The 27,770-nt window shown below is 44.6% G+C and overlaps 1 protein-coding gene across 1 annotated transcript in view; it reads left to right on the forward strand.

The window, feature by feature from the left end:
• Positions 1-21,108: 21,108 nt before the first annotated feature.
• Positions 21,109-27,770, forward strand: part of LOC146343644 (uncharacterized) — a 53,181-nt gene continuing 46,519 nt past the window's right edge. The window contains exon 1 of the mRNA XM_084860205.1: positions 21,109-21,235. Within this exon, the coding sequence (XP_084716331.1) occupies positions 21,120-21,235 (116 nt within the window). The 5' untranslated portion in view covers positions 21,109-21,119. The remainder of the gene's footprint in view (positions 21,236-27,770) is intronic.

Below are 27,770 nucleotides of genomic sequence, written 5' to 3' on the forward strand. Positions count from 1 at the left end.
CTGCTAAGCCTGGCTTCTGGTTCCTGTCAGTCTGGATTGCCGAGTATCATCATGCATTCACGCACTCTCCCATACGAGCAGCAATACATCCCATCGGGAGCAGCAACATTATTGGAACCAGGCCGAGGTCCCCAACTTTTGGTCCTCACAGCTTGCCTGCCAAAGCTTTTATTTAAAGATCTATGGTAGGCATTTGTTCATTTGGTGGTGTAATCACAAATAAGGATAATACATGCTAATTGTCTAGCATTTCCTCAAGCGCATTGGGGACTTGTCTAGCATGTCCTCCACTCACTTCCTAGGCACTACCTGGAGGTGAGTTCGCACAAGTCCTCTACGACTTGGGACCAGCCTATCTGAAAGACCAGCTCCCCATATATGAGCCTGTCTGGGTTTTACAATCTTCTTTCAGTCCCTCCACCATTGGAGGCATATTTGGTGGAGACACAAGAGTCGGCTTTCTCAGTGGCTGCTCTCGGGCTCTAGAACTCCTGGCTGAGGGAGACTAGGTTAGCTCCCTGTCTGTTCTTCCACCAGCAGGCAAACTTTTTTTATGCGTAAAAACGTAAGCCTTTGGCATGTAAGTTGGTTTGTTTCTGAAGGAAGGCGGGAGGGGCCATAGCTGTGATAGAGCATCTGCTTTGCATGCAGAAGGTTCCAGGTTCGATCCCTGGCTTCTCCAGGTAAGGTGAAGGAAGATTCCTGCTGAAACCCTGGAAAGCCACTGCTGCCAGTCAGGGTCGACAATACCGGGCTAGATGGACCGATGGTCTGAGTCAGCACAAGGCAGCTTCCTATCTGGTTGTGTGCTGTTTATTTCTCTGTTTTGGGGCAGGGGTGTGTGTTTTAAATTGTGTGTTTAATTGATTTTCTGAAATGTTTTAAACACGTTTCTGGTTTTATTGGAATTTTATTATTGTTTGCCACTTTGAGTGCCATTTTTGGTGGAAAGGCAGGATATAAATTTAATAAATCAATAAGTAAATCCTTTCACCTGGTGAAGAAGCAGCTATATGAAGCTCAATATCTATGAAGGTCCATTTAGGGTACAGTCCTATTGGATCAATAACCATTAGGCAGAAGGCTCCATGGGTATATGCATTACCTCCTTTTTGTATTAATTGTGTCCATACATGGACAGACATCTTTTAGGTGCATGGCGGAGAGAGAGATGTGTTCCTGCCCCTCCATCATGCAAAAGGATCAGCCAGTCAGGTAAACACAGCTTGAATTAAGACCCTGTAATTCTTATAACAAACCCATAAACTAAGCCAGCCCTGCTGTCCTCAAAAAAACAGTTAGGGATAAGAACATGAACTGAGGGTCACACCTTGTGAAAAAAAGGATTGGACACTGAGAGCATATACAAATATCAATGCATAAGTTCCATTATAATATTATAGTGCCAACGATGTTCTGAGCACCTGAAAATCTGAGCATGTGACACTTCTTTTGTGCCGGTTATATTGGTTACTAATTCATTTCTGGGCTGATTTCAAAATGCTGGTGGTTACCTTTAAAGTGTTGAATGGTCTGGGCCCACGTTACTTAAAGGACTGCCTTCACCACCCATACAATTCTGCATGTATGCTTAGGTCACTGTCAGCAATTCTGCTCATGTGCCTACCAGTTAGAATGGCTAGACTGGGAACCTCCAGTTATGGAACTCCGTTCCTGCTGCTATTCACCTTAGACTTCAGCATAAGAATGCTTAAAAACTTATTTGTTCAACTGCCAGACTCCTAAGTAGGCACTTAATATATGTGTTCCACTCTCAACAACCCCAGACTTCACCTAATTTTCTCAATTTTGATCATGCTGTATTTATTTTAAGCCTCTGAAAAGTGGGATATGTATGTTGAAAATATATTTGTGAGCTGTTTTTAACTGATTTTATTGTACGCATGTATTTGAAAAAAAGTAAGTATTATTTCTCCCATCGAGATTCCCGATCACATTCACATCTGCTTAGCTTTGGTAATGCTGTAGTCTAGTGTCTGGTGTTCCCTGACCTTTTAATGGGTTGGTGGTGGTGTTACTAATGGAATTGCCCATTCCATGGTAGTTCACACTTCCTCAACTTACTTGCCCTCCTGCTGATGTTCCCTGGCAATGTGAGTGTTGGGTGTGCTTTAGAGGAGACTTTCAGTTTATGCTGGTTAAAGATGAGGTGCAGCACACCAGCTTGAAACAAGTGCTTGACCAACATGTCCCAGAATCCTTTGCAACAGGCAGAGGTTCATCAGTAGGCCAATCAATGAAAGGCTTCCATGAAGGCAGAAAGTTTGAAAACCACTGATCTAGATATATTTTCAAGCACATCTTTAATACATGGTGAGTCCCCACCCCACTCCCAAAGGTTTAAGACCAGTGTGGTGTGTCTGGCAATTAAGCAGACAAAGTGATGTTACAGTATATTACAAATCTTAAGCAGTCATATCCAAGGTAATGGCTTTGCCCATAATGATTTGTCATGCAATTTTAGCTTCAAAGCTCAGCATTAATTACAAACAAGAAACAAATCACACTGTTAAAACATACATTACAGACAAATTATGCTCTCAAAATAGGTAATTTACAGCTTGCAAACAGTAATTGATAAACCTGAAAGCGTTCCTAGACATCATTTGGAAAGGCAGAGCTGAATCACAGGATAATTTAAGGCCACTTTGCACAGTCACTCTGGCTGTGGCGTGGTGGGGTATGTCCCAGCCCCAGCCCAAATGGCACCCTCCACATGGCGAACGGGTTGTCAGAGGTGTTTGTCACAAGCACAGGTCACAAGTTTGCACACCATGGCTTCCTCAACCCTCAACAGAAAGGTTTGCATGTCAAATGTCTGGCATCATGGGATGGGAGTCACATGGTTGCCACTCACCCATAGTGCCATCCCATGCTGCTCCAGTAACATAAGGTTGTAGTGTGTTGCATGCATGTGTGCACCAGGGAAACCATTATATAGGGCAGTGCTATTTAACCTCAAGCCTGTGGGCCAAATCCGGCCCTCCTGGGGTCCCAATCCAGCCCTTCAAGGTTCCCCAGCTGGCCACATCCCCTTTCCCTGGCCACACCCGCTTTCTGCAAATTGTTGGTTTCCTGCCCCCCCCCCCCATTCTAAATGGTTGAAATGGCTCTCCTAAGGCTTAGTTACTGACAGGAAGAGCTTCAAGGCAAAATATGCTGGTATTTTTCTGGTATCTTGCCCCCACCCCCTTCTGCCTTCAGCCTCACACCACTGCAATGTGGTACTCCCCTGAGAGCTGCTCCAAAATTTAGTTCTTCCCATTTATTTTATTTATTTATTGCATTCCACCCAATAGCCGAAGCTCTGTGGATGGTTCATAACAATTACAACCCTAACATACAGCATGATAAAACATAATTTAGAAGTTTAAAACTATGGTATAAAGCCAAAAATAAACATAAAAACCAGCAACAGTATAAAGATTTAAAATACAGTAACCGATTTAGAAACAACAGAAACTGAAAGACTAAAATGCCTGAGAAAACTAAATTCCTATGTGATCCTCCTCAGCCCTTCTTTCTACACTCATAGCCCCCCTTCCCACATACATAGATTCTGAGCTGCATCTCTAAGGTTCTATGCCTGTGGTATGTGTGAATACCGCAAACACATGGATGGAGCCAGCCACTCATCCATGTGGGAAAAAGTCCCAAGAAAAATCTTGGGAAGAAATCCCAAGAAAAAGCAAAATGCTGTGACACCATCTTAGATCTGCAATTATAAATACAAGGAAAAAATAATAATGTATTTCATTTGTATTTATTATTACATTTATATCCTGCCTTTTTCCCTCTTACTAGGAGCTCAAGGCCTATATGGACCTCCTCCGCTCCATTTTATCTTCACAAGAACCCTGTGGGGTATGTCAGGTTGAGAGTCAGTGACTGTTTGAAAGTCACCCAATGAGCTTCATTGCTGAGTGGCAATTTGAACCTGGGTCCCCCAAGTCTCCGTCCAACGTTCTAACCACTCCACTGCACGCTATATTTCAGACAAGCTAACTAAAGCCATTACGGCAGCAGGGTTTTTCACATGTTAAACCGCTTCAGACAAGTTACTTCCTCTAGATTCCCACCACTTGTTGATGGAGATGTATGTGTATGTGTGTGTATATATATGTATGTATATATATATATATATATATATATATATATATATACACACACACACACACACACACACACGTGTGCACACATACACACACACCCCATAGTGGGAAGAGGGAAATGGCTGTGTGAATCAGCCCGAAAAGGATGGCTCACGGCATGGTCTGGAGTAGAAGTATGCAGTGCATCAACTGTAAGATTCAGCTCTCACCCCAAATTGGCACTTCAGAAAATAGCCTGATTCTGCTCAGACTGATTTGGAGGCTGTCTGCTTTGACTCAGACACCGAACCTGAGTTGAAATTCAGAAATCTGAGGCTTCATGCCACCTGTTGACTGTCATGAGAAATTGAAAAATGACAATAGCTTGATTTATGTTTGTCAGATGTGGATGGGATTTGCAGGCATAGTAGCCCCTTCAGAGGATATTAAATCTACCAAATATCATGAAAAGAAGTGCAGTGGTGTTTGTGCTATGCACCTAGGGATGGCAGCAGAGTCCAGTTGGGGGCTTGATCTCGGCAGATTACCGCCAGCTCGGCACCCCAGACTGGAGTCCGCCAACAACTGCACTTGCTTGACTTGGTGCGCGCTGAGTTGGGCAAGCGCAGCGGCCCCCACAGCTCCAATGAACCGCCATTCTGCACAAAATGGGCAGCTTGGCCTTTCCTGTAGAGGCTAATTTTACATAAATGACAACCATAAAGAGGCCCATTTACTCAACATTGCAGACGTATGTGGTCTATTTAGAACATTTATGCCTGTAATGTTGTATAAATAGACCCCTTACCGAAAAGGCCAAGCTGCCCATTCTGTGCAGAATGGTGGCTCAATGGAGCAGTGGGGCCGCTTGCCACATGCCCATGGACCACTCAGCAGGTCTCCGCATGCAGCGAGCAGGGTCGAGCAAGTGGCAGGTGTTGGGCACATGGCACAGATGGGGATCAGTTTGTCCATACCTATATGGGCCTCTATGTTTTGATTTTTTTTTAAGGGAACTGCCATTAACTTTAATTTCTTGGCAGAAGTGGATGAAATTTGCAGGGATAGTTTCCCCTTCTAAAGGGATACAGCCTTCCCAGTTTTAATGCAGAGCACTTTAGTGCAGAGAATTTTGTACGAAAACACATTTACATGTTGATGGTGTGCAAACAAGGAAGTCTTTATCCCCCTATGTTCCTTGTTGACCATTCCTCTGAAAATGACAGATATCACAGAAGTGGCCTTAAGTAAGAAACCTGAAACGTTTCAGAAGAATTGGTGCATTGGTTTATGTGGAAGGGGAGTCCTCAAATGGGGGGCGGGGAGATTTGCTTCCTCCCACCATAGTATGTGTGTGTAAAGTTTGTCTCTGATATATGCCATTTTCACACATGTCTCCAGGCAAGAAACCTGAAAAGTTTTAGATGTATAGGTGCAAGAGGTAGGGAGTTATGATGATTGAAAACCAGATGAAGGCTTTTTTCCCAGTTAAAGCTGGTGGCATTGAAAGAGTGTCCCATCTCATGGTCCCACCTTTGCCCTCCCTCAGTGCAGAGTGATTGGAGAACCCCTAGTAAAATGTGCCCTATGAGAAGAAGGTGGACCTGTCAGTCATGGACATGGGCATGATTTGAATGTTCAAGTACACCAATCAGTGCAATTACAGTATTCCTAGAGCCTAAATGTTAATCCAGTCCCTGCACATGCACATTTCAAAGACAGAGGTTGGGTCCAGACTTAGTCATGGTTAGAGTAGACCCACTGAAATCAACTGGACAAGTTATTCTTGATTTCAGTGGGTCTACTCCAGATCCAGCCCAGAGATTCGACAATTTCTACGGGCTGCATGTTCAGTTTTCCCTACAATTAGAAAGCATTTCTGAATTCCCAGCCCAACTTTCCTTTGCTAGGACATGAGGAGCCTCCTTCCCCCCACCCTTGTCCTTTCTACAACAGCCCTAGGAAAAAATGCTGACAATGAAATTCATGGGCCTGAAGCAGTTTGTATTTTGTAAGCCTGTAGGAGAATTTCATTCTTGCTTGCAAAACATACCCGGTTTGGAGCTCTGAACACAAGTAGAAGCATGTGTCTGCTGAAAATATTTGCAAATTGTCAAATGCGTGCTCATGTTCATCTTGTTCCCAATTCCCAGTCTGATTTGAGCAAATTTCCTAATTTATGCAAATTTCCTCAGTAGATGGACTCAGCCCTACTTTAGTCTATGGGGGAGATTTGAACAACTGTGGGAAGATTTGTGCAAGTTTCCCATTTGTGCAGAGTGAGCAGCAGTGGGATGGTGTTCAGAGTACCCTGGCCATCTTGAACATTGCTCATGCATGCACCCATCCCTAGTTTTTTAGGACTGGAAACTTCCAGCTAAGAAACCACCATCCCTAATGTAGAAGGATGTCCCTCTTCTATGTCAATGGACATACAGCAGGTATTTATTTATTTATTTATTTATTTATTTATTTATTTTTGCTGGTTGGAGAAAGGAAACACAGTTGTCCATCAGGCAGACTTGGGGAAGTTCCCAAAAGAGGTTTGAGAGGGAGGTTCAGAGCATGGCAATAAGGGAGAGGGCATTATTGGTGGTGGCCCCCAGTTTTGGAACACTCTCCCCAGTGAGGTCTGGCTAGCACCAAGTTAAGCCTTTACTCCCAGGCATTTGACATTTGCGGGTTGGACTCGATGGCCTTGTAGGCCCCTTCCCTCCCTACTATTCTATGATTCTATGACACCATATGATAAGTTTTTAACCAGTCCCAGGATTTCTGTTGTTGTGTGTTTTGAATTGTTTTTGTATGTAACCAGTTTTTGTATGACATTTTATTAGGGATGTCATGGGAGTTTGAGAGGGGGGTGGAGTCCAGCAGAATCCTCCCTCACTTGGCCTCCCAGACTCAAGTCCACAGACCAGCACGCTTCCCCGACTCGGGGCGCACCAAGTTGGGCAAGCGTGGAAGTCTGTGCTGGTCTGCTGAGCTGCCATTTTGCATAAAAATGGTGGCTTGTTCTTTTACGTACAGGGCCTTTTATACAAATGGTGGCTGTAAAGCAGCCATTTTCACAGAATTATAGGCATAAATGGCCCATTTACGCCTGTAATCTTAAGTAAATGGCTGCTTTACAGCTGCCATGTGCATAAAAAGCCCTTTACGTAAATGAACAAGCTGCCATGTTCATGCAAATTGGCAGCCCGCTGAGGGATGGGGCAGCAGCACATTGCTCACCAGGTGCCCTCGGACCACTCAGCAGCTCACCACACCTGGCGAGCAGGGATGGCCAAATGGCAGGGGCCCAGCAAGCAGTGCAGAAGGCAGGCTTGGGCGAGTCTGTCCATCCCTATGAAAGGTTTTAATCTTTCATAAATTGCCTAGACAGCTTTTGCTATTGGGCAGTATAGAAATGTGATGATAGGGGTGTACGAAACCCACTTACCGTTCCGGTTGGGGGCGTCTGCACTGGGGGGGAGGTGATCCGTCCCTCTCCCCAGAATCCTGCCCGGCCAGCTCCACTCTGCAGCAAGTCCATGGAGCTGCCGGCCTGGCCCATCCGCAGCCAGACTTCTGTCTGCTGCCGGGCTGTGGCTGCAAATGGCGTCCGGTGTAGGGGACGCCATTTGCATCCCTACTGTTGTCGGATGATAGGCTATGTAAATATTTACATAGCCTATCATGGCAAAGAGCAGGGATGCATATGGCGTCCCCTACACTGGACGCCATTTGCGGCCGCAGCCCGGGGCAGCGGATGGACAGCAGCAGTGGATGGACCCGGACCGGCCAGCAGCAGGAAGGGTCCATCCGGCGAGGATTTCGGGGGGGAGTAGTCCGTTCTGCCAGGGACTCCGGGGGGGGGGATCCTAAAGAATCCGGCCTCATTGGAATCTGAGGCGGATTTCTCTGCCATCCCTAGATGATGATGATGATGATACGACTCAGGAGGAAATTGGTGTGACCATCTCTGTTTAAAATGTAGCCTGCCACGACATTATGCTCCATGTAAAAAAGAAAAAGGTGTGTGTGTCGCTAGCTCCCAGAGAGCTATCGACAGACTGAAGCTTCCTGCCTACTCAGCTGCTGGGAGTACTCAGGCCACCCCCCCCCACACACACACAATGATCAGTAAGGTCCCATGGCAAGTGATGCTAGCAAGAAAAGGAGTCCAAGATGGGTGGGAGCTTTTAAAAAAAGAAATTCTCAAGGCACAATCACAAGCAATTCCAACAAGAAGAAAAGGTGGAAGACAACAGAAGAAGCCAATGTGGCTTCACAAAAAGCTTAGGGATGACCTGAAAACAAAAAAGGACAAATACAGGAAGTGGAAAGAAGGCCAAGTAACAAAGGAAGAGTACAGGCAAGTAGCACAGAATTGCAGGGATGGCGTCAGGAAGGCTAAAGCTGAGAACCAGCTGAGGTTAGCAAGGGATGCTAAAAACAACAAAAAGGCTTTCTTCAGCTACGTGCATAGTAAAAGCCAGAGGAAAGAAATGGTGGTTCAGCTATTAAATAAGGATGGCAAAACGATAACAGATGACAAAGAAAAGGCAGAGGTGCTCAATTCCTACTTTGGCTCAGTCTTCTCCCAAAAGAGGGTCTATGACCCCCCTGGCAAAGGCAAAGTACAGGCTGAAGGGGCAGGATTGCAGCTTGAGATAGATAGGCATATGGTCAAGGAACACCTAATTACTTGGAATGAGTTCAAATCTCCAGGGCCAGATGAACTGCATCCTAGAGTAATAAAGGAACTGGCAGAAGAACTCTCAGAACTACTGTCTATTCTCTTTGAGAAATCATGGAGGACGGGTGAAGTGCCAGATGACTGGAGGAGGGCTAATGTTGTCCCTATCTTCAAAAAGGGTAAGAAGGAGGAACCTGGGTACTACAGACCAGTCAGTCTGACATCAATCCCTGGGAAAATTCTGGAGCAGATGATAAAGCAATCCATCTGTAAGCACCTTGAAAACAATGCCGTGATTACTCGAAGCCAACATGGATTTGTCAAAAACAAGTCCTGCCAGACAAATGTGATTTTATGTAGGGATGTCAGAGAATTTCACCACAAATCTCGGGGAGGCCGAATGCCAGCGCATTCGGCCCCCTGAAATGGGTGGCGAAATGGTCTGCCCCCCCTGCCCCCCCCCGGGACGGGACTTACTTTGGGTGAATCTCCCTGGCGGTGGCGGCTCCGGTGGCAGTTCGGTGGCGGTGTGGCGGTGGCGGCGGCCGGTCTTCTGACTGGCCACCGCCACCGCCATTTCCAAGTTTAAAAAAACAAAACAAAAATGTGATAGGCTACGTAAAGATTTACGTAGCCTATCACAGCTAGATTTTTAAAAAATACCGTGATAGGCTACGTAAATGTTTACGTAGCCTATCACGGCTGAGTTAAAAAAAACACAAAACCACGCGTACACAAATGGCGATTTGCATTCCTTATTTTGGCATGTCTAGTCTACGTAAACATTTACCTAGACTACGGCGAAAATAAGGGGAACGCAAATAGCGTAGACGCTACGCTATTTGTGTTCCCCTTATTTTTGCTGTAGTCTATGTAAATGTTTACGTAGACTAGAGCTGCCAAAATAAGGAACGCAAATGGCGGCGCCCATGGGCGCCACCATTTGCGTACGCGCGGGTTTTTTTTTTTAAACGCAGCCGTGATAGGCTATGTAAACATTTACGTAGCCTATCACGGCTGACTGCAGGGATGCAAACGGTGGCGGCTACGGCCACCACCATTTGCAGACCCAGCTGGCCAGGATTCGTGGCAGGAGGGATGGGGTGCCTCCCCCCCAGCCAGAATTTCAGGGGGGAGGGACAGGATGCCTCCCCCCCAGCCAGAATTTCGGGGGGAGGGACGGAGCGCCTCCCCGCCATCGCGAATCAAATTTTGTAAAAGGTAAGTGACTTTTGTACATCCCTAAATCAAGTCACCTCCCTTGTGGACCGTGGGAATGCTGTAGAAATCATATACCTTGACTTCAGCAAAGCTTTCAACAAAGTGCCCCATGATATCCTGATGAGCAAACTAGTTCAAAGTGGGCTAGATGAAACAACGATCCGGTGGATCCACAGTTGGCTACAGAATCGGACTCAAAGAGTGCTTATCAATGGGACCGTCTCAAACTGGGGAGAGGTAACGAGTGGGGTACTGCAGGGCTCAGTCCTGGGCCCAGTGCTCTTCAACATTTGTATTAATGACTTCGAGGAGGAGGTGCAGGGAATGCTGATCATATTTGCAGATGTCACAAAATTGGGCGGGATAGCTAATACTTTGGAAGACAGAAACAAAATTCAAAGTGATCTGGATAGACTGGAGCACTGGGCAGAAAGCAACAGAATGACATTTAATAGGGATAAATGCCAAGTTCTGCACCTAGGAAAAAGAAACCAAATGCACAGTTACAGGATGGGGGATACGTGGCTCAACAACATGACAAGCGAGAAGGATTTTGGAATTGTTGTCGATCACAAGCTGAATATGAGCCAACAATGTGATGTGGCTGCAAAAAAGGCAAATGCTCTTTTGGGCTGCATTAATAGAAGCATAGCTTCCAAATCCCAGGAAGTACTAGTTCCCCTCTACTCAGCACTGGTTAGGCCTCATCTGGAGTACTGTGTCCAGTTCTGGGCACCACACTTTAAGAAGGATGCAGACAAACTGGAGAGGGTTCAGAGGAGGGCAACAAAGATGATCAAGGGACTGGAAACAAAGCCCAATGACGAGAGACTGAAAGAACTGGCATGTTTAGCCTTGAGAAGAGAAGACTGAGGGGAGATACGATAGCGATCCGCAAGCCCTTGAAAGGTTGTCGCAGAGAGGAAGGCCAGGATCTCGTCTTGATCATCCCAGAGTGCAGGACACGGAATAATGGGCTGAAGTTACAGGAAGCCAGATTCCAGCTGAACATCAGGAAGAACTTCCTGACTGTTAGAGCAATACGGCAATGGAACCAATGACCTAGGGAGGTGGTGGGCTCTCCCACACTGGAGGCGTTCAAGACGAGGCTGGACAGCCATCTGTCAGGGATGCTCTGACTTGGATTCCGGCATTGAGCAGGGGGTTGGAATCGATGGCCTTGTAGGCCCCTTCCAACCTTACTATTCTATGATTCTATGATTCTATGTGTGTGTGTGTATGTGTGTGTAAGAAACACAGAAATAAGGTAGCCCCTCAAGAGGTGTGTCACAAACAGATGGAAGGAGTCAATGCAAGTCAACCTTGGAGATCTAGAATGATTTTGACAGGTTACTTGGCATTTCATTTTCAGCACCATGGAGAGCAATCTCAAAGCTCTAGCAATCTGGGAATGATGGTTGTTCATGTCCTTTGCCATCATCTTGTATCTCTTCTAGATATGGTGATTTGCAGGTTCACAAATGGGTTTGGGTTCCAGTTCAATGGAATGAGTTTATCCACCCAGAAAGCTTCTGTTATTGGGCAGTATAGAAACCTAAATAAAATGGCTCAAAGTAAAACTAAGTTGCTAATGTGAGGGAAACAGCTGAGGCATTAAGGCTTCTGCCTGCCCTAGGAAGAGACATGGGTTTCTTCCTAGGCCCGGGTAGATAGATTAGCTGATTAAAGTCAGGATGTGATCACAAGGCAGTTTCTGAAATAATTACTTTATTAAAATTGAAAATTGAAACTGCATTGATTTTTAGGAGGCTACTAGCCACATTTCCCATGAGGGATATGCAGATCCCTTTCTGGGTTGTCACTGAATTTTGCTTAAAGTGAAATTTGAAATGAAGTATTTGGAGCTTCCTTCCTCCTTGAGCAAGACAGCTGAGGAATTTTCATGATGACTTTAAAAAGTGACTGTTGATACAAACAACCCAATGGACCTCTGTACTGGGTCAAAATGCCAGATGTACATATCCCTTTGCATTTTAAAAAATGGAGACCTTTCAATCTGTGTCAATAACATTACTACAGTTATTGTGAGGTGTACAAATAGCAATTTTGATAAGTGCTGTTAAAACACACAGCGTTTCCCAATATAATTGTGAATAAACCCACCCTATAAACTGTCTGGTCAACTTTGCCCTTTTCAAATGTACTCTGAAATGTTCATTACTTTGCTGCACAGAACAGGACACTTATGTTCATTACACTTCCAGTTTCTCTGCAACGATGTCACATGTAAACTCCAGCCTCTGGGTTTCTGTGTCCTGAAGGGCTGACCTATCCCTTGGGCAGGAGCATTGTAAAGGCTGTGTTTGGGATGTGACCTTTTAGCAGTTGAATTGGAATCACTGGAAATGTGTGAATCCTCAATCTGTCAATTGTTTTCTCTCAGTTTCTTATTTTTCCTGTCTTAAGTTCAGTTTGTTCTGAACTTTGAGAATTTTTTTTTAAAGTTCACATCAAAATTTGTATGCACTTTTGTTATAAGTGGGATCCCTATACTTATACCCAGCAAATATTTCCAAAAAGTAATGCTTTGTTTCATTAAAAAAAAAAAAAATGAGGGGGGGGGGTTCCTTTTCACCAAGAATATATTTGAAAAGGATGCAACTTCCAATTAATGAAGGCAGGTTCGGTTTTCCAGATCTAGCTATGTATCATCTGGCCTATTTGCTGACCTCTACAAAATTTTGGTATTTTCCACTCAGATTATTTATTTATTTATTGCATTTATATCCTGCCTTTTTTCCTCTTGCAAGGAACCCAAGGCGGCTTACATTATCCTCCTCCTCTGCATTTTATCCTCACAACAACAACCCTGTGAGGTAGGTTGGGCTGAGAGTGTGTGACTGGCCCAAAGTCACCCAGTAAGCTTCCATGGCCAAGTGGGGACTAGAACCTGGATCTCCCAGCTCACTGATTTTCTACCTTGGTCAGTGTTGGAATCTTCTTGTCTGCAGCCTCTCTTAAAATGGATGGCATTAGGTTCTTGGCATATTAAGGCAGACAGAACTCCTACCACAATTTTGGCAGTTAGAGAAGTGTGGCATATAATGTCATGTCAATTACAGTTTGACCCATTTTCCCATGCTAAATTGACTTTATGGGGAAATCCAGATTTAAGAACTGGAAAGAAAATGTTTTTATGGCAGACCTGGACAGATAAAATGAACTTTACCCTGGAACAATTAGTGGGGGTTGATAATGAGTTCTTGTTATTTTCAACTTTGTGAGATCAATTTGATTTGCCTTCTACAGCAGAATGGCAGTACTTGCAACTGAAACATTTGTTGGTATCTAGATTTGGTCCTGCTGCTTTTACTGCCTCGGAGTCTCCTGGAAATACTAATTGAAGCTGATCAGATATATCGACCTATGATTCATGTTTATAAATATTTATTATCAATGAATAAACATAATACAAGGAGTTTACAGCAGGAATGGAACAGGGAATTGGAACATCCTATTTTGTTTAATCAATGGACTGCTTTTTTGGCATCTGTATCGGATATCTCAACAGATCTTCAGTTATGCCTTATTCAGAAAAACTTTTGTTTCAGGTCTATTGGATGCCACAATGTCTTTTTAATAAAGATTTGTCAAATTCAGCAAATTATTGGAGGTGTAATTCAGTCAATGCTTCTCTTATGCATATGTTTTGGAAATGCCCAGTAATTGCCCCCTTTTTTGGAGGAAGTTATTATATGGACAAATTTTGTATTGGAAAGCTCTTTAATATTTACTGATGTAAATGTTCTTTTAAATTACTTACCTGTTTCTTGGGATGTAACACATGGTCAGCGTAAATGATTTTATGCACCCTTTTGGTTGACAAAAGACTGATACTACGAGAGTGGAAGGATAAAAGCTCACCACCCATAATGCAATGGACGGAAGATTTAAGAACACTAGCAACATTTGAAAGAGTGGTATATAGGCATTACTTGCAAATGGACTTATATGTGGATATTTGGTCTGCTTTTATGGAAATTAAGGTGTAACCTGTCCTTTCCCCCTGCCCTTTTTTAACTCTTTCTAGAATATTATAATAATTCAAAACTGTGGGTTTTAGAATGTTGTTATACTTTTTTTTCTTTTTGGTATTGTTATGTTGTTTTTTCTTTATTTTGTTTGTTGAAATTCACAATAAAAAATTGACAACAAAATTTGTATGCATTTTTGTGTGCATCTCTCCTAGTGCACACATTTTCCTAATATAATGCATTTTAGATGTTATTTTCAGTAAAATATGCTTGTTGAGTGTACTTTTCCATAATATACACATTTCTGTATTCAATTTTGATTCAAGAACTCCATTGCAGAATTCAGAGAAATGAGAATTGCAAAGGATATCTGAGTTTTGGTTTGCGTATTGGTTCAAAGTGCAAAACGAGGTAAGTTCTCATTAAAATGTGAACTGAACACATTTCTCCCCATCCCTAGAATCCTGCTCCTGAGAAATTATGATCTAAAGCTGCCTTTAGATTTGTATATGTAGCTAGATCACATGAAGAGTTAATAAGATAGGGAGGGAGGGAGAGAGAGAAAGAGGTTGTACTTGCATTGTTCTGTAAAATAAATGAGTGGCCCCAGGGAGTATTTTTACTTCTTTTTTGTCATGTGAAATTCTCAGATCTGAAAAGTTAACACAATTTGAAAGGCTCTTTTATTTTCCCTGTCAGTTACAAGTTCAGACTGCTTCTATGCATGCCAAGCAGTCAAACCCAAATTTCACCACCTGTTCTATAATTCTGGGTATAGACAGGGTATAGCTCTATTCCATATGGGCAATGTGACTCTATGAAGTTCCAATCCGGTGTAGTTATATGCTTAAAAAAACAAAACAAAAACACACACATTAAACCTCAAGAGTTAATCATCCATCTGGGTGTAATCATTGATTCCATTAAGCCTTATGGCCTTGTCAGATTATCAAACATTTTAAACAGTGCTATTTTTTCCTCCTCTCAACAAGAAAAAGAATTTGATAATGAAGGCCACAATTAGATCAAAGTTTTGAGCCCTGTTAGAATTTTCAGTACTCTTTGGCTACTTGCACAAAGGATGCTTAAATGGTTTTTGAAGTTTTTATTTTATATGCCCACATAAATACATGGTATTAACCCAAAGGGTATATTCCTTGATATGCCATGTCCACCATTTTCTATCTGGGAGAGGCCTTCAAAGCCCTAAATGGTTTGGGTCGAGGTTACTTGAAGAACTGTGTTCACTCAGACCAGCTTGCCCGCACTCTGAGATCAACATTGGAGGCCCTGCTTGTGTGCCCACCTGGTCAAGCAATGAGGCTGGTGGGCACAAGAGGTAGGGCCGTTTCAACAGTGCTCCCCTGCTAGTGGAACTGTGTTCCAACTGATGTCTGCCAGGCCTCACCATTACAGGCTTTCAAGTGGGCCCAAAAGATGTATTTATTTACCTTGGCTTACAACTGAGTTAGGACTGTATTGGGTGCCATTGTGTATATGATGTTACCTGATTTTCATTGTTAATTTTGATTTTATTGTTGTTTTTTATTATTGTTTTATAGTCCTTTATGGTTTTTAATTTTGTACACTGCCTAGGGTGGGTTTTCCCTAAAATGCAGCTTATAAATATTTTAAATAACTACATCCCCCCAGGATGACAACCTTGATACTTGCTTACTCTCTGGCAGTGGTTTTCAAACAATGGCCCAGGATAGGGTGGGGTTCCCCAAAAGCCTACGAAGATGTTCTTGAGGGAAAAGATTATTAGTGGCAAGAGGAACTGCCTAAGAAGAGACATTTTATCCACCATTACCAGTCTTCCCCTGAGTAAGTAGAGGGTAAGTTTGGGTGTAGTCAAATGTGCTGTCAATTTACAACAGCCTTTCCCAACCTGGAACCCTCCAAACATTTTGGATTACAACTAGGATGCTGGAGAAATTTGAGACAGACTAAAATGAGCTCAGATTTCTAAGAATCCAGCCTGCAGAATCCGCTGCAGACTGACTTCCTCAGGCTGAGCGGAATCTGTGGACTTGGGGACTTTTTTTTTTTTCCTTTTCCAAAATTTATGCATATTTATTTGTAGGAAAATATGCAAGTTTCTGCTGAGACTGGTAAATACACGCAGGAAAAAGCTGAATAGAATTGGGGATGATACACTAAATGCTATGTACCAAGGTAAATTGTGTAAATTCTTGTGAACTCTCTTATGGAATTATTTGCATATTTTCTCGCATAACGAAAAACATCGAATCCGTCTGTGAGCAGACGATAGAACAAAAGGTGCCTGACAATCCACAAAAAACAGATGGAGTGGATTTTATACAATCCATACATCCCTAACTACAGCTCCCATCACCCACATCCAGCATGCCCAATGGCCCCATCTGGTGTCTGCTGGGTTGGGGAAAGCTGGTTTACAAGGAGCAACAGCTATCTGTGATAGACCTCATTGCTATCCCACACAACGGGATTATACACCAGGAAACACATATCAGAGTCCTCTACAACACACAAGGATCCTGTGAGAGGCAACTAAACAAAAAGGTTTTTTTTTTCTGAGAGCAGGATGTTTGCTATAAAATGATATAGGATATAAACCAGGGGTGCAGAACCTCAGGCCTGGGGGCCAAATCTAGTCCACCTCAGCTCCCAATGTGGCCCTCTGTGGTTTCCCAAAAGACCATGCCCCCTTCCTCCAACCCCTTTCCCTCAACCACTAACCATTTGGTGGTCTCCCGGCTTTTGTGCAGTTTTTCCCCATTCTACAAGGTTGCAATGCCTCTCCTATTTTGGCTCCTCCCACCACTGGGATGTGGCTCCTGAAAGCTTCTCCATAGCAGAATTCAGCCCTTGGGCTGAAAGAGGTCCAGCACACCAGATACAAGCAGTGATCCTTCATGGACATTGTCAAGGCATTAGCCTTAATGCCTGGTCCAAGTGATCTATGCATGATATTTCGTCACACTGGGCACAATCTGTAACTTTCTGCCACAACATGTGGTTATAGTGATGAGCTCAGAAGGCTTTAAAGGGGTGGTGGGGATAGACAAATTGATGGGAGGAGGAGAGGTCTGTCAACAAGGATTAGTCTTGATGGATTAAGGTGCCCAAAGGTCCAGACGCAATACGCTACTGGACACCAGTTGTTAGGGGTCAGCAGTGGGAGAGGCCTACTGCTTTCAAGCCATGCATGTGGGATTCTCAGAGGCATCTGGCTGGCCACTTATGGGAAACAGGATATTGGACTAGATGGGCCATTGCTCTGATCCAACAGGGCTCTTCTTTTTTGTTTTGTTTTTCTACCAGAAGAACTGTTCTAAATATGATGTGTGCTACCATTTACATAAGGAGACTGCAACATCATGGGCTCATCAGTTCAGCTACTGTGTCTTGTTAGCTTAACTAAATTTCACACTCCTCAAGGAACAGCATTTTCCCCTGAAGTTATTAAAGAGTAGATTTCTTTTAATTAAACTCATTTGCATGTCTAAATGAGATGTAATTGCTACCATTCATTTCCCTAATACCTCTCTTTGATTGGAGAAAAGCAACTTTTGTAATTGCTTAAAATGGGACTAAGTACTTCTTGCTGGTTTGTACTATAAGAAAGTCTTTGAATCAAGGGAGGAATAATGAAAGAGATGTTGGGATATTACCAGCCTTCCCAGAGCTTTGAAATACTGTGATTGGTCAGATGCCAGTTAGAAGTAGCTTAATCTCAACATTTCAGTGAACATGTGATGCATGCCACCTTTTGGTTTTCATGTCCTGAATTTCAAAACTTTCAGACTTTGAACTTCCATGACACACAAAAAAAGCTCATAAAACTGTGTTCCACCACTGTTTCTCAAACGTTTCTGTGGTTGACTGGAAAATTAAACATTTGGAGTCTCTAATGTGTATATCGCTTTGGAATGTCAAAGCTACACACACACACACACACACGTGTTGTGCTGAAAATTTCTCCATTTTTTTCAACCATTCCCATTCAATTTGATAGAAGAGAAATTGCTTTCGAAAAGAAATTCAAAGGTGGATAAATTTTAGAGAAATTCTCATGGGTTGAGTTTGGGGTTTGGGGTTATTGGGCTTACCTTCCTTCTGAGGTGGCTGAGGAATGCGCATGAGTGACCTGTCTGTCATTGTACAATAATCTCTGTGGCAGCCTGTAGCCTACTCGGCTTCCAGCACTTCAGTGAAAGCCATCGTGAGGACGCCATCGTGAGGCCATTCCTCGCATGGGGCTTTTTCAGTTCAGAAAGTGCAGGTGGCTGGGGAGGCTGCAGAGCAATTGAAAGATGTATAATAGAGAGAGAAAACACACACAGCACCCTCAGCCACCTCTCAGGGATTAGGTAAGCTCAAAAACACCACCAAAAGAAATTCAAAACAGTTGATGCTGATGCCACCTACACACACTGCTACTCCCAGCCATGTTTTTCCCCCTTCTCCAGAGTCTTCCTTTTCATGTAGTGCCGGGGTGCAGAACCTCTTTCAGCCCAAGGGCCAAATTCTATTTCAGAGAAGCTTTCAGGGGCCACATTCCAGTGGTGGGTGAGGCCAAAGACAAAAGGGGGCTGGGCAAAAAAACCACACACCCAACATAAGTTAGTTTAAAGCTCTGACTGCCAGTAACTAAGCTTTAGAAGAGGCAGTTCAACCTTTAGGAAGGGGCAGGGGGACTGCACAGACACTGGGAAACCACCAAACAATTGGTGCTTGGGATAAACAGGGTGGGGCCTGGGGAAGGGGATGTAGCCACCTGGGGAACCCAAGAAGGCTGGATTTGGACCTCTGAGCCTGAGGTTCTGCACCCCTGCTGTAGCGGCTGTAGGTCCCCAATGTACTTACAGAGCCATACATTAGACGAACATAAGAAGCGCCATGCTGGATCAGACTAAGGGTCCATCTGGTTCAGCATTCTGTTCACACAGTGGCCAACCAGCTGCCCATGGGAAACCCACAAGCAGAGCATGAGTGCAACAGCACCCTCCTGCCCATGTTCCCCAACAACTGATGTACACAGACATGCTGCCTCTGGTACTGGAGGTAGCACATGGCCATCAGAACTAGTAGCCATGGATAGTCTTCTCCACCAGGAATTTGTCCAACCCCCTTTGAAAGCCATCCAAATTGGTGGCCATCACTACATCCTGTGGTAGTGTAATTATGTTTAACTATGTGCTGTATGACGCCACTTCAAGACACTACTTCCACCCCCCCATTCCCTATTGCCGCTAATAGCAAGCTACTTTGGATTCTGTTCTCTAACCCCAGCATCTTACAGGAGGGAATAAGGGTATGCAACTGTGGTTACTAGGAAGCATGAAGCTTCTGGATTGATCAGCCCTGAAATAAACATGAAATGCCTGGTTCCTCTGCCCTTGCCTGGTCAACAGGGCAGAATATTTTGCTTGCTAGCCCTTCACGCGCCAGGTTCTCCAGCTTAAGGCCATTGTTCCAACTCCAGCAATTGATTTCATGACCCCTCCAGGTTTAGATGTGGATAGGGCTGCTTATGCTCCCTCCTGACTGTGACTTGGAAATACCTCATATATCCTGAGTCCAGACTTCGAGTTATCTGGACCTGGACCAATATCTAAAAAAACACATATTGTTGAGTTGGAAAAAAGTGCAGAAAAGGGCAACTAAGAAGATCAAGGGGCTGGAGTGACTCCCCTATGCTGGGAGGAGGATGCAACAGCTGGGATTGTTTAGCTTGGGAAAAAGGAGGGTAAGGGGAGACATGATAGAGGTGTACAAAACTGAGCATGGTGTGGAGAATGTGGATAGGGAGACATTTTTCTCCTTCTCTCAAAATACTAGAACCTGGGGTCATCCTATGGAGCTGATTGGTGGGAGATTCAGGACAGATAAAGGGAAGGCCTTCTTCACACAGCACATAGTTAAACTCCTAGTCCTGATGGCTCTATGCTACCTCCAGTATCAGACGCAGTATGCTTATGTATGAGTTGCTAGGGAACATAGGAGGGAAGGTGCTGTTGCACACATGTCCTGCTTGTGGGTCTCCTGTCAACAACTGTTTGGCCACTGTGTGAACAGAATGCTGGACTAGATGGACCCTTGGTCTGATCCAGCAGGCTCTTCTTATATTCTTATGCATTTGGATTTCTTTGCAGCATACAGTATGTGTAGTGCTGCTGTGTGATGGGAAGGCATCATTTGGGCATAATTCATAGTACTGTCTCCCCTGCCCCAATAAGCATCCATGCTCTTGCCTTTGACAAACTGAACCGAGCTCTTTGAGATTTGCTGTGGAGGCGGAAGTGTCCCAAACTTCCAACAGCTTCTTAATGGCCATTTGAGGGGCATCAAGTAAAAGGCATCCATGTATTCTGATAGAAGTACTAACAGATGTTTTTTTCTCCTGGATAAAACATGATTAACAAAGACCCCTTGGCCGGGAAGCATCAGTTCTGTTCAGTTTGCTTTCCATGCAGAGAACTGTAAAGGTACATTAAAGGCTGACGGTGAAGGCTGTGGGGTTAATAAAGCCAGCTTTCCAATTGCCATTAAGATCACTTAAAAACCCATTCCATGAGATGGTTGTGTATCTTGCCCAAGGGGGACTCTTAAAGCATTGTGAAAAGCATTTAGGGGGAGGGCAGCATGGGAAGGACTCCGCCAAAGGGTAGAAGATGGGGAGACGCTGATAAGAAATAGATTTCCAAATGGCTTTGTTGGGATGGGAAGGGGTAACTCACTGGTACCCATGCTAAAAGGATTTGTGCCTCCGCAGTTGTTGCTTCGTAGTGTCCAGTCTCATGAACTAGTTCAGGCTAGGGATGGTGCAGGTGCCCGGTTGGGACTTGAAGCCCAGTGAGAAATCACTGGCTCAGCCCCCCAAATGCCAGTCTGCAGACCCCAGTGGCTGCCCAGCTCGGTGCACAGGCATCCGCTCCCTCATGGAGCACCGTTTGCCACTCAAACAGCTGCTCATTCCTTTCCATAAGAATGCCATCTACACAAACGGGGGCCTTAAAAGGGCAGTGTCCACAACATTACAGGCATAAATGCCTGAAATGTTGTAGACATTGCCCCTTTAAGCCCCCCCCCTTTGTGTAGATGGGATTCTTATGGAAAACAATGAGCAGCCATTTGAGTGGCACATGGTGCTCCGTGAGGGAGCGGATGCCTGCACGCCACTGCCGAGCACCCCTGAGCCACCCAGCAGCTCGCCCCATGCCGCTCGCCTGGGTCAGGTATGTGCTGGGGATTCGGCAAGCACTGCACAGGGCAGGCACAGGGCGGTCCATCCATCCCTAGGTCAGGCCTGCATGACTTGTGGCACTGCGAGTCAAGTCCAATCCACCAGCAATCTAATCTTAGGCACGAATCAAGACCTGGAACTTTAATGACTTCCCAGCCAGGCACTGTAGATGGTTGAAAACAGTGGACTGTGTTTGACTTGGTGGGCAATTAGCGATACAGGCCTGCAGCACATGTAAATTGGGTATTGTCAAGGGTAACTGGGGCCTGTACAAAAAGGTGGTACACACAGAGGCCTGAATTTTTGTGGGCCTCCACATGTTCTGGCCTACACCTCCCATGATCACTCGCTATTGGCTCTGCTGGCTAGGGCTGAAGAGAGTTGTAGGCCAAAACGTCTGGTGGGCCACAAGTTGCCCACCCCTGGGCTAGATAGACAAATGGCCTGACCCTGGTATAAGATAGTTTCCTATGCTGGAAGTGGCTCTTAGATTAGCATTTGCAGTTGTGTGGATGCGTGCAGCAGACTTTGCCATGTTGTCCTGTCGTGACATGATTATAGGGTTGCTCACTTCGTCCAGCTGAAATAGTCAACTTGGTGTGTGTTTGGAGCATTTCTCCTGTGAGTTTTTATTTGACTTCAATATAACATTAAAAAAAAACCCCACACAAATAAGTCCCCCCCTCAAAAGAACAAACATAATAATATAACAAGATCACTAAAGAAATAAAGACACTCACTCATGATCATACTTAGGCTGTCACCGATATGTTTAAGGGGCAGCTAGCATAAAACAGCCTAGTTCGAAGCTCATTATCTAAGGAAAGAATGAAAATATAAGTTATTTAGCATATATAAGTGTGTGTATGAGTGTGTGTGCGTGTAGAGTTATTGTGTGTGTTTTCTTCTGAGATGAACCTCTCCAAAGCTGTCCTGTACTCTGGTGTAATCTTTAGATCCTGCTTTCTCCCAAGGAAAAGAAAGACCCAGCTTACAAAGGGCTGGATGCACCTGATCTTGTCTGATCTCTGAAGCTAAGCAGGGCCAGCCCTGGTTGGTACTTGGATGGGAGACCGCCCAGGAATCAGGCTTCCTTCATTGAACAGAGGGTTGGACTCGACGGTCTTGAGGCCCCTTCCCACCCTATGATTCTGACATTGAGCAAAGGGCTGGATGTGCCTAACCTTGTCTGATCTCGGAAACTAAGCAGGGTCAGCCCTGGTTGGTACTTGGATGGGAGACCGCCTGAGAATCAGGCTTCCTGCACTGAGCAGGGGGTTGGACTCGATGGTCTTGTCGGCCCCTTCCAACCCTAGGATTCTATGATCTATGATCTATGGTCTACACACAAGAATGCATCATAATGCAATTAATATGTGCCTGCTGATGTAGCCCCTGGCAGATGGGCAGGGCCAGTGAGACCTTCTCCCTTCCTCCACCCACTAGGCTCTGGCTAGTTACAGTGGACGTTCTGTTGGTCAGCTTGGATGGCGGCAGTAGAGCCAGGCCAGCTGCTGGCATCTGTGGCAGGTGCGGCAACTCGGCTGGCTTCCTCCAGTCCTTCAACTCCGCGTCCTGCCGGTTGAAATGGAATAATGAACACACCAGAGCACTCCGATGTGCCTCTTGAAGCTCGCAAACGCCACGTTGCTTTGTACTGTCTTGTATAAATTATATACAAAGCTCTGATCATTCCTGTATTTCATACGGTTTGTCATTTTGGGCAAGAAACTACAGCACCTGTAGATCTGACGGCTGCTGTGGAGCTGGCCATGGCGCTGGCTGGTGAGGCTCTGCCGTTGATAGGGAAGCATTCGAAGGTGACAGCTGTCAGAGACCAAAGCTGAAAGATACCCTGGACATGTTCAGTGTGTACAGGAGACAGAGCACCTATAGGGAGGAAGTGGATTTTTGAAGTCTGCTTCTTGTGCTCTCTACAGGCATGTGACTGAGTTATGCAATGCATAATTAAACACCGCTAAATCTGAAGTGTGTTTAGAGCACAAAATATTCACAGGAACTGAGGGAAAAAAATTAGTGTTTATGTATTGAGGAGTTTTTCTTTCATGCCTCCCTAATTCCATTAGTAATGGAAGGATTGTATAATATAATAGAAATGATTACCTTTAATTGCACTCCGTTGCTGGGGACAGAGACGTGTAATTAAAAACCTGACTTGCCTAGTGACTTTTTGTTAGAGCTGTTTATACAACAGCATGCCTTTGAAGAGGAGATTCCACCTGATGAGGCCTGCCTCCCCACCACCACCACATCTCTATATCTACTTTAAGGTCTATAACAAGGGTGCAAAAAAGCGTGGCCCATGGGCCGCAGGCAGCCCTCCAAACCTTATCTGGCAGTCCCCAGCCCCCCTGCTGGAAAAAGGGGGGAAAGGAAAAAAATGCACACTCTTGCTACAGGCGCTATTGTTCCTGACATAGAAACTTCATCCCTAGAGTGTCCCTGGAGCATCCCAGGAAGCAGTGCTTGAAGGTTTCTACCAGATTCCCAGTACACTGGGGTGCTCTAGGAATGAGGCATCTATGCCAGGAACCATAGAGCCTGTTCCTAGAGTATTTTTCCCCCCCTCTATTTTTGGTGGTTGAATTGGGGCAACTGGGGAAGGGAGGGGGCTTCAACACCTGGATGCTGTGACAAGACCAAGATCTGTTGCTGCTGGGGCGAATCTCAGGGTGGATAATCTTGCAAACTGGCTGCCACAAATCACACATTAGTTCAAATATCTTACCCTTTGGAGCTCTAAAATCCTAGAATTTTGGTCAGTGGGTGAAGCGTTGGTGTGCAGTTGATCTCTCAGGAGGAGCTGTGTGTTGAGCGATGCATCCCAACATCCTGTGATGAATTGCTTAAGCAGCTGCACCTTCGTGTTTTCTGGTATCCACATCTTGGGTTCTGTCACAGGGCTGGGCAGACTTCAGTCTTGTGGGAGCTTTTTTCTTTTTATGATCCACCAACCAGAGCCTGGTGCAAAGACATATTCTTAGAATTAAAGACATCAAAGCCCAGGAATTAGTGCTATTAGTTTTAATTGAATGGTGCTCCCAAAATTTCCACACAAAAATCCACCCCTGGATACCCCAAACTTTCTTTCAGCAGCTTAATTCAGGATGGGTGGAGGCTTCATTTTGTTGCTGCTGTTATTAAACTATTGGGAGTCAGGAATCCTGGTTAATCTATTGAAAATCACCCAGAGGCCTACCAGTAAATCTGCTTTCTTCCTTGTTCTGGCACTTTCCTCCAACAACAATTTAATGCTATTTAGAACTATTTAGTAGTGTGTGCTGAAAGAGCTGTGCATCCTTGGTCTGTGACAGCTGTATGGATCCTGCACATAAGGTTCCTAAATCTTATTGAGGTCAATAGGATTTAAGCTCAAAGTGTCTTTCATAAAACAGAGGATCTCCCTTCCTTACCCCTTCCTTGCTACTTCTCCATTTCTCCCTGGCACTTGAAAGGGAGCCATGAAACCCAGGCAATGGAGTTTCCTAGGGTACCTGACTCTTGGGTAGAGTCAGGTACCCTAGATTTCCCCATTTCTCCTGGGGAAATCACATTTCCTGGAGTCATCGGTGCCTGTGATGCTGAGGTCCAGGTGCCAGAAGCAGGAAGGAAGATGAGGAGGGAAGCCTCTCCATTTTCCTTCTCTTCTGCTGCTTCTGTTAGTATTGCAGCTACCCCTACCACCACTGCTACCTGGCCAGGTAAATGGGAAGCGGTAGTGGGCCAGGAGGGACATGCATGGACGTAAAGCCCATCGCACTCCTGCTGCTATCATTAGGAGCTTAAGGGTGTTTCTAATTTTGGAAGCAGGCTTAAGAGAAAAAAAAGAACTGTTTATCTGATCTTTCAGGGAAACGAGCCCAGTCATGTATTATGCCCAGGGAGAAGGTGTTCCCGTCTCTGAATGGTATACCAAAGAAGGCAGGGGCCATATTGCTTATTTATTTATTTATTATTTGCAACATCTGTATATTGCTCCTCATGCAAAACAGATTTTGGAGCAGTGAACATAAGAGGTGCAATAGTAAAAGATTTTTTTAAAATTAAAACACCATATTAAAATTATTAAAATCAGAATTCCAATAAAAACCATGGCTGGTCATTCAAGAAATGCTTTCTGGAATAGAACTGCTTTCAGGAGGTGCTGGAAGCAATATTGTGTTGGTGCCTGCCTCCAGGGCAGGGAGTTCCAAAGAAAGGGGGCCATCACACTGAAGGCTCTTCTCTGGATGGAATCCAATCAGGCCATAGGTCGATGTGGAACCACCAGGAGCATGCCCTCTGATGACCTCAGTGATCAGGCAGGTTGGTAAGGGAGAAGACAGATTCTTAGGTACCCTGGTCCCACGTTGTTTAGGATGGGGTGAGTTCCTAAAGGCTTTGAAAGCTGTAGACCAGGGGTGGGCAGAGGGTGTATCCAGATCTACTGGTAGATCTCAGTGTGATTGGCAGTAGATCAATGAGGGTTTCTGGCTCCCAACTGTTTAACAATAGCTGTAACAAAATAACTCCCCTTCCACCCTAATGTACACTGCAGAAATGAAAACAGCTTGGGGTAACCAGGAGCAGATCTCTGTGTGGAAGGACTGTGAGCTCCATGCAGTTCTGGCACTCAAAAGAATCTCTGGGCTTAGAATTCTTTGATTCTAGGTGGGCATCTTTTATACCAGGGTCCAGCTGGTGGATCTCAGGTTTCCAGTAAAAAAGCAATCTGCCAAAGTAGATTCCACAAGCCTGAAATCTTCCCACCCCTGCTGTAGAGAAACCCTGGAACTCTGGTCAAATGTGTCCATTAGAGAGTAACAACCTCCGCTCTGACTTATTGTTGTCATTGGGCATAATCTGATATTCCGAGTATGTATGTAATAAGCATCAAGTCATGATAGTTTGCTCTGTGTTTTCAAAGTTAGATTTAGCTGCATCCACTGCCATTAATAACAGTAATAACAATAATTCTGTCAAGGGAGGTACTGCACAGACTATAAGTGGTTTCTTTGATAAAGCCCCCATTGTACTTTCCCACTGACTTCTGTCTGCCTATCACAGGCAATTATCTCATTGTAATGGTTTGTTCTGATGATCATTAAAGCTGTTCCCTGCTCCCCCCTTTGGCTTCTCCTTGCAGCTTCCAGTAGCAAAGGAACGCTTGTGAGAAAGAAAGAAAAAGGCTTAAAAAATTGAATTATACCAGATGCGAGCAATACTGTTTTTATTTGCTTCATAGAAAGCTAGAACTGACTGTAAGCTATTTATATCCCTGGTCAGAAATTAATTTTAGGAGAGGAGCATATTTTGAATTGAGTAAGGGCCAGAGAGCCACTGGCACCCCCCCCCCTACTGGTTCCCTACAGTACAAGTGAGGGGCCTTTTAACACCTTCCACCTCCCCCAAAGAACACCAACAGAGGCTTTGGATGTGACCTCTCATGATTATGGAACTCTGTCATGTGTCTGTGTCTTGTCTCAGTAAAGTGGGTGAATTGCTAACAAAGGGTGGTTACTTGAGAGCTGGGGCTATATGTAGGGTGGCCACTTGTGAATTGCCAAAAAAGAGGAGCCAAGTTTGCATAAAGTTTGCATATGCTCATGTATATGTATAGATGCCAATTCAGAAATAATTACTATAATTTAAAAAGAAATACAGTATATTTCACCATAGTGTGGAAGACAGTGACCAGGTGACCTGTCTACCTTGCTCAGTCTGCTGTCCAAGTGCTGTTGTTGGGCAACTTCAAGGCCCAGTTCTTCCTTGTGATGGTTCTTTATCTTTCAACTGGACTTAGGCCAGACAACCTTTCCAATAGAGAATGGCTTCAAAATACAGGACAATCCCCTGACACCTCTTCAAATAGAGGACTGTCCTCTGTAAAAGAGGACACCTGGCCACCCTAGCTATGCAGGGGGATAGATGGAGTCTGGATCAAGCCCCTTGGCCACCAGTTGCCTGTCCCTAATGTAGACTGTTGGGGCGTGGATAAGGAAGATGACTGGTTAAAAAATGTGGAAATCAAAAAATGGTGCTCAAAATGGGAGAAGAATATGTTGGGGAAAATAGCATGCCCAATCTGTCTTGGGGGCGGTCTTCATGAGCAATTTAGTGCAAAGTTAGAGCAGTCTGAATTCCTTTGTGACATCACCAATCTGCTGCCAACCAGCTACTTCCCTCTTGAAAAGCCGCATTTTCTGAAACTCCTTTTACTCTGACTTTTTTTACTGAAAGTGACTCCCTGGAAGTTTTACCACAGTATGCCATGTGTTCCTCCTGCCCTGCATTAAATCCTGGGAGTGCCTCTGTGAACTGGCAATGACATGGTCAAGGGGGTAGGATGCCCCATTCCCACTTGTTTCCCCAATGGAAGTAGTTTTTCCCATTGAGAAAATCCCCAGGAGCGTAGCAGCAGCAACCCCTCCCATTACAACAGTAGCAGGAACACTCATTCATCTTAGCTAGCCTGCTTTTAGCATATATCCCCCTTTCTGTGCATGTTTACTCAGAAGTAAGAAATA

This window comes from Heloderma suspectum, chromosome 5 (genome assembly GCF_057233095.1).
Source record: "Heloderma suspectum isolate Gila_16-S chromosome 5, 16-S_ref, whole genome shotgun sequence".
NCBI classification, from domain to species: Eukaryota; Metazoa; Chordata; class Lepidosauria; order Squamata; family Helodermatidae; genus Heloderma; species Heloderma suspectum.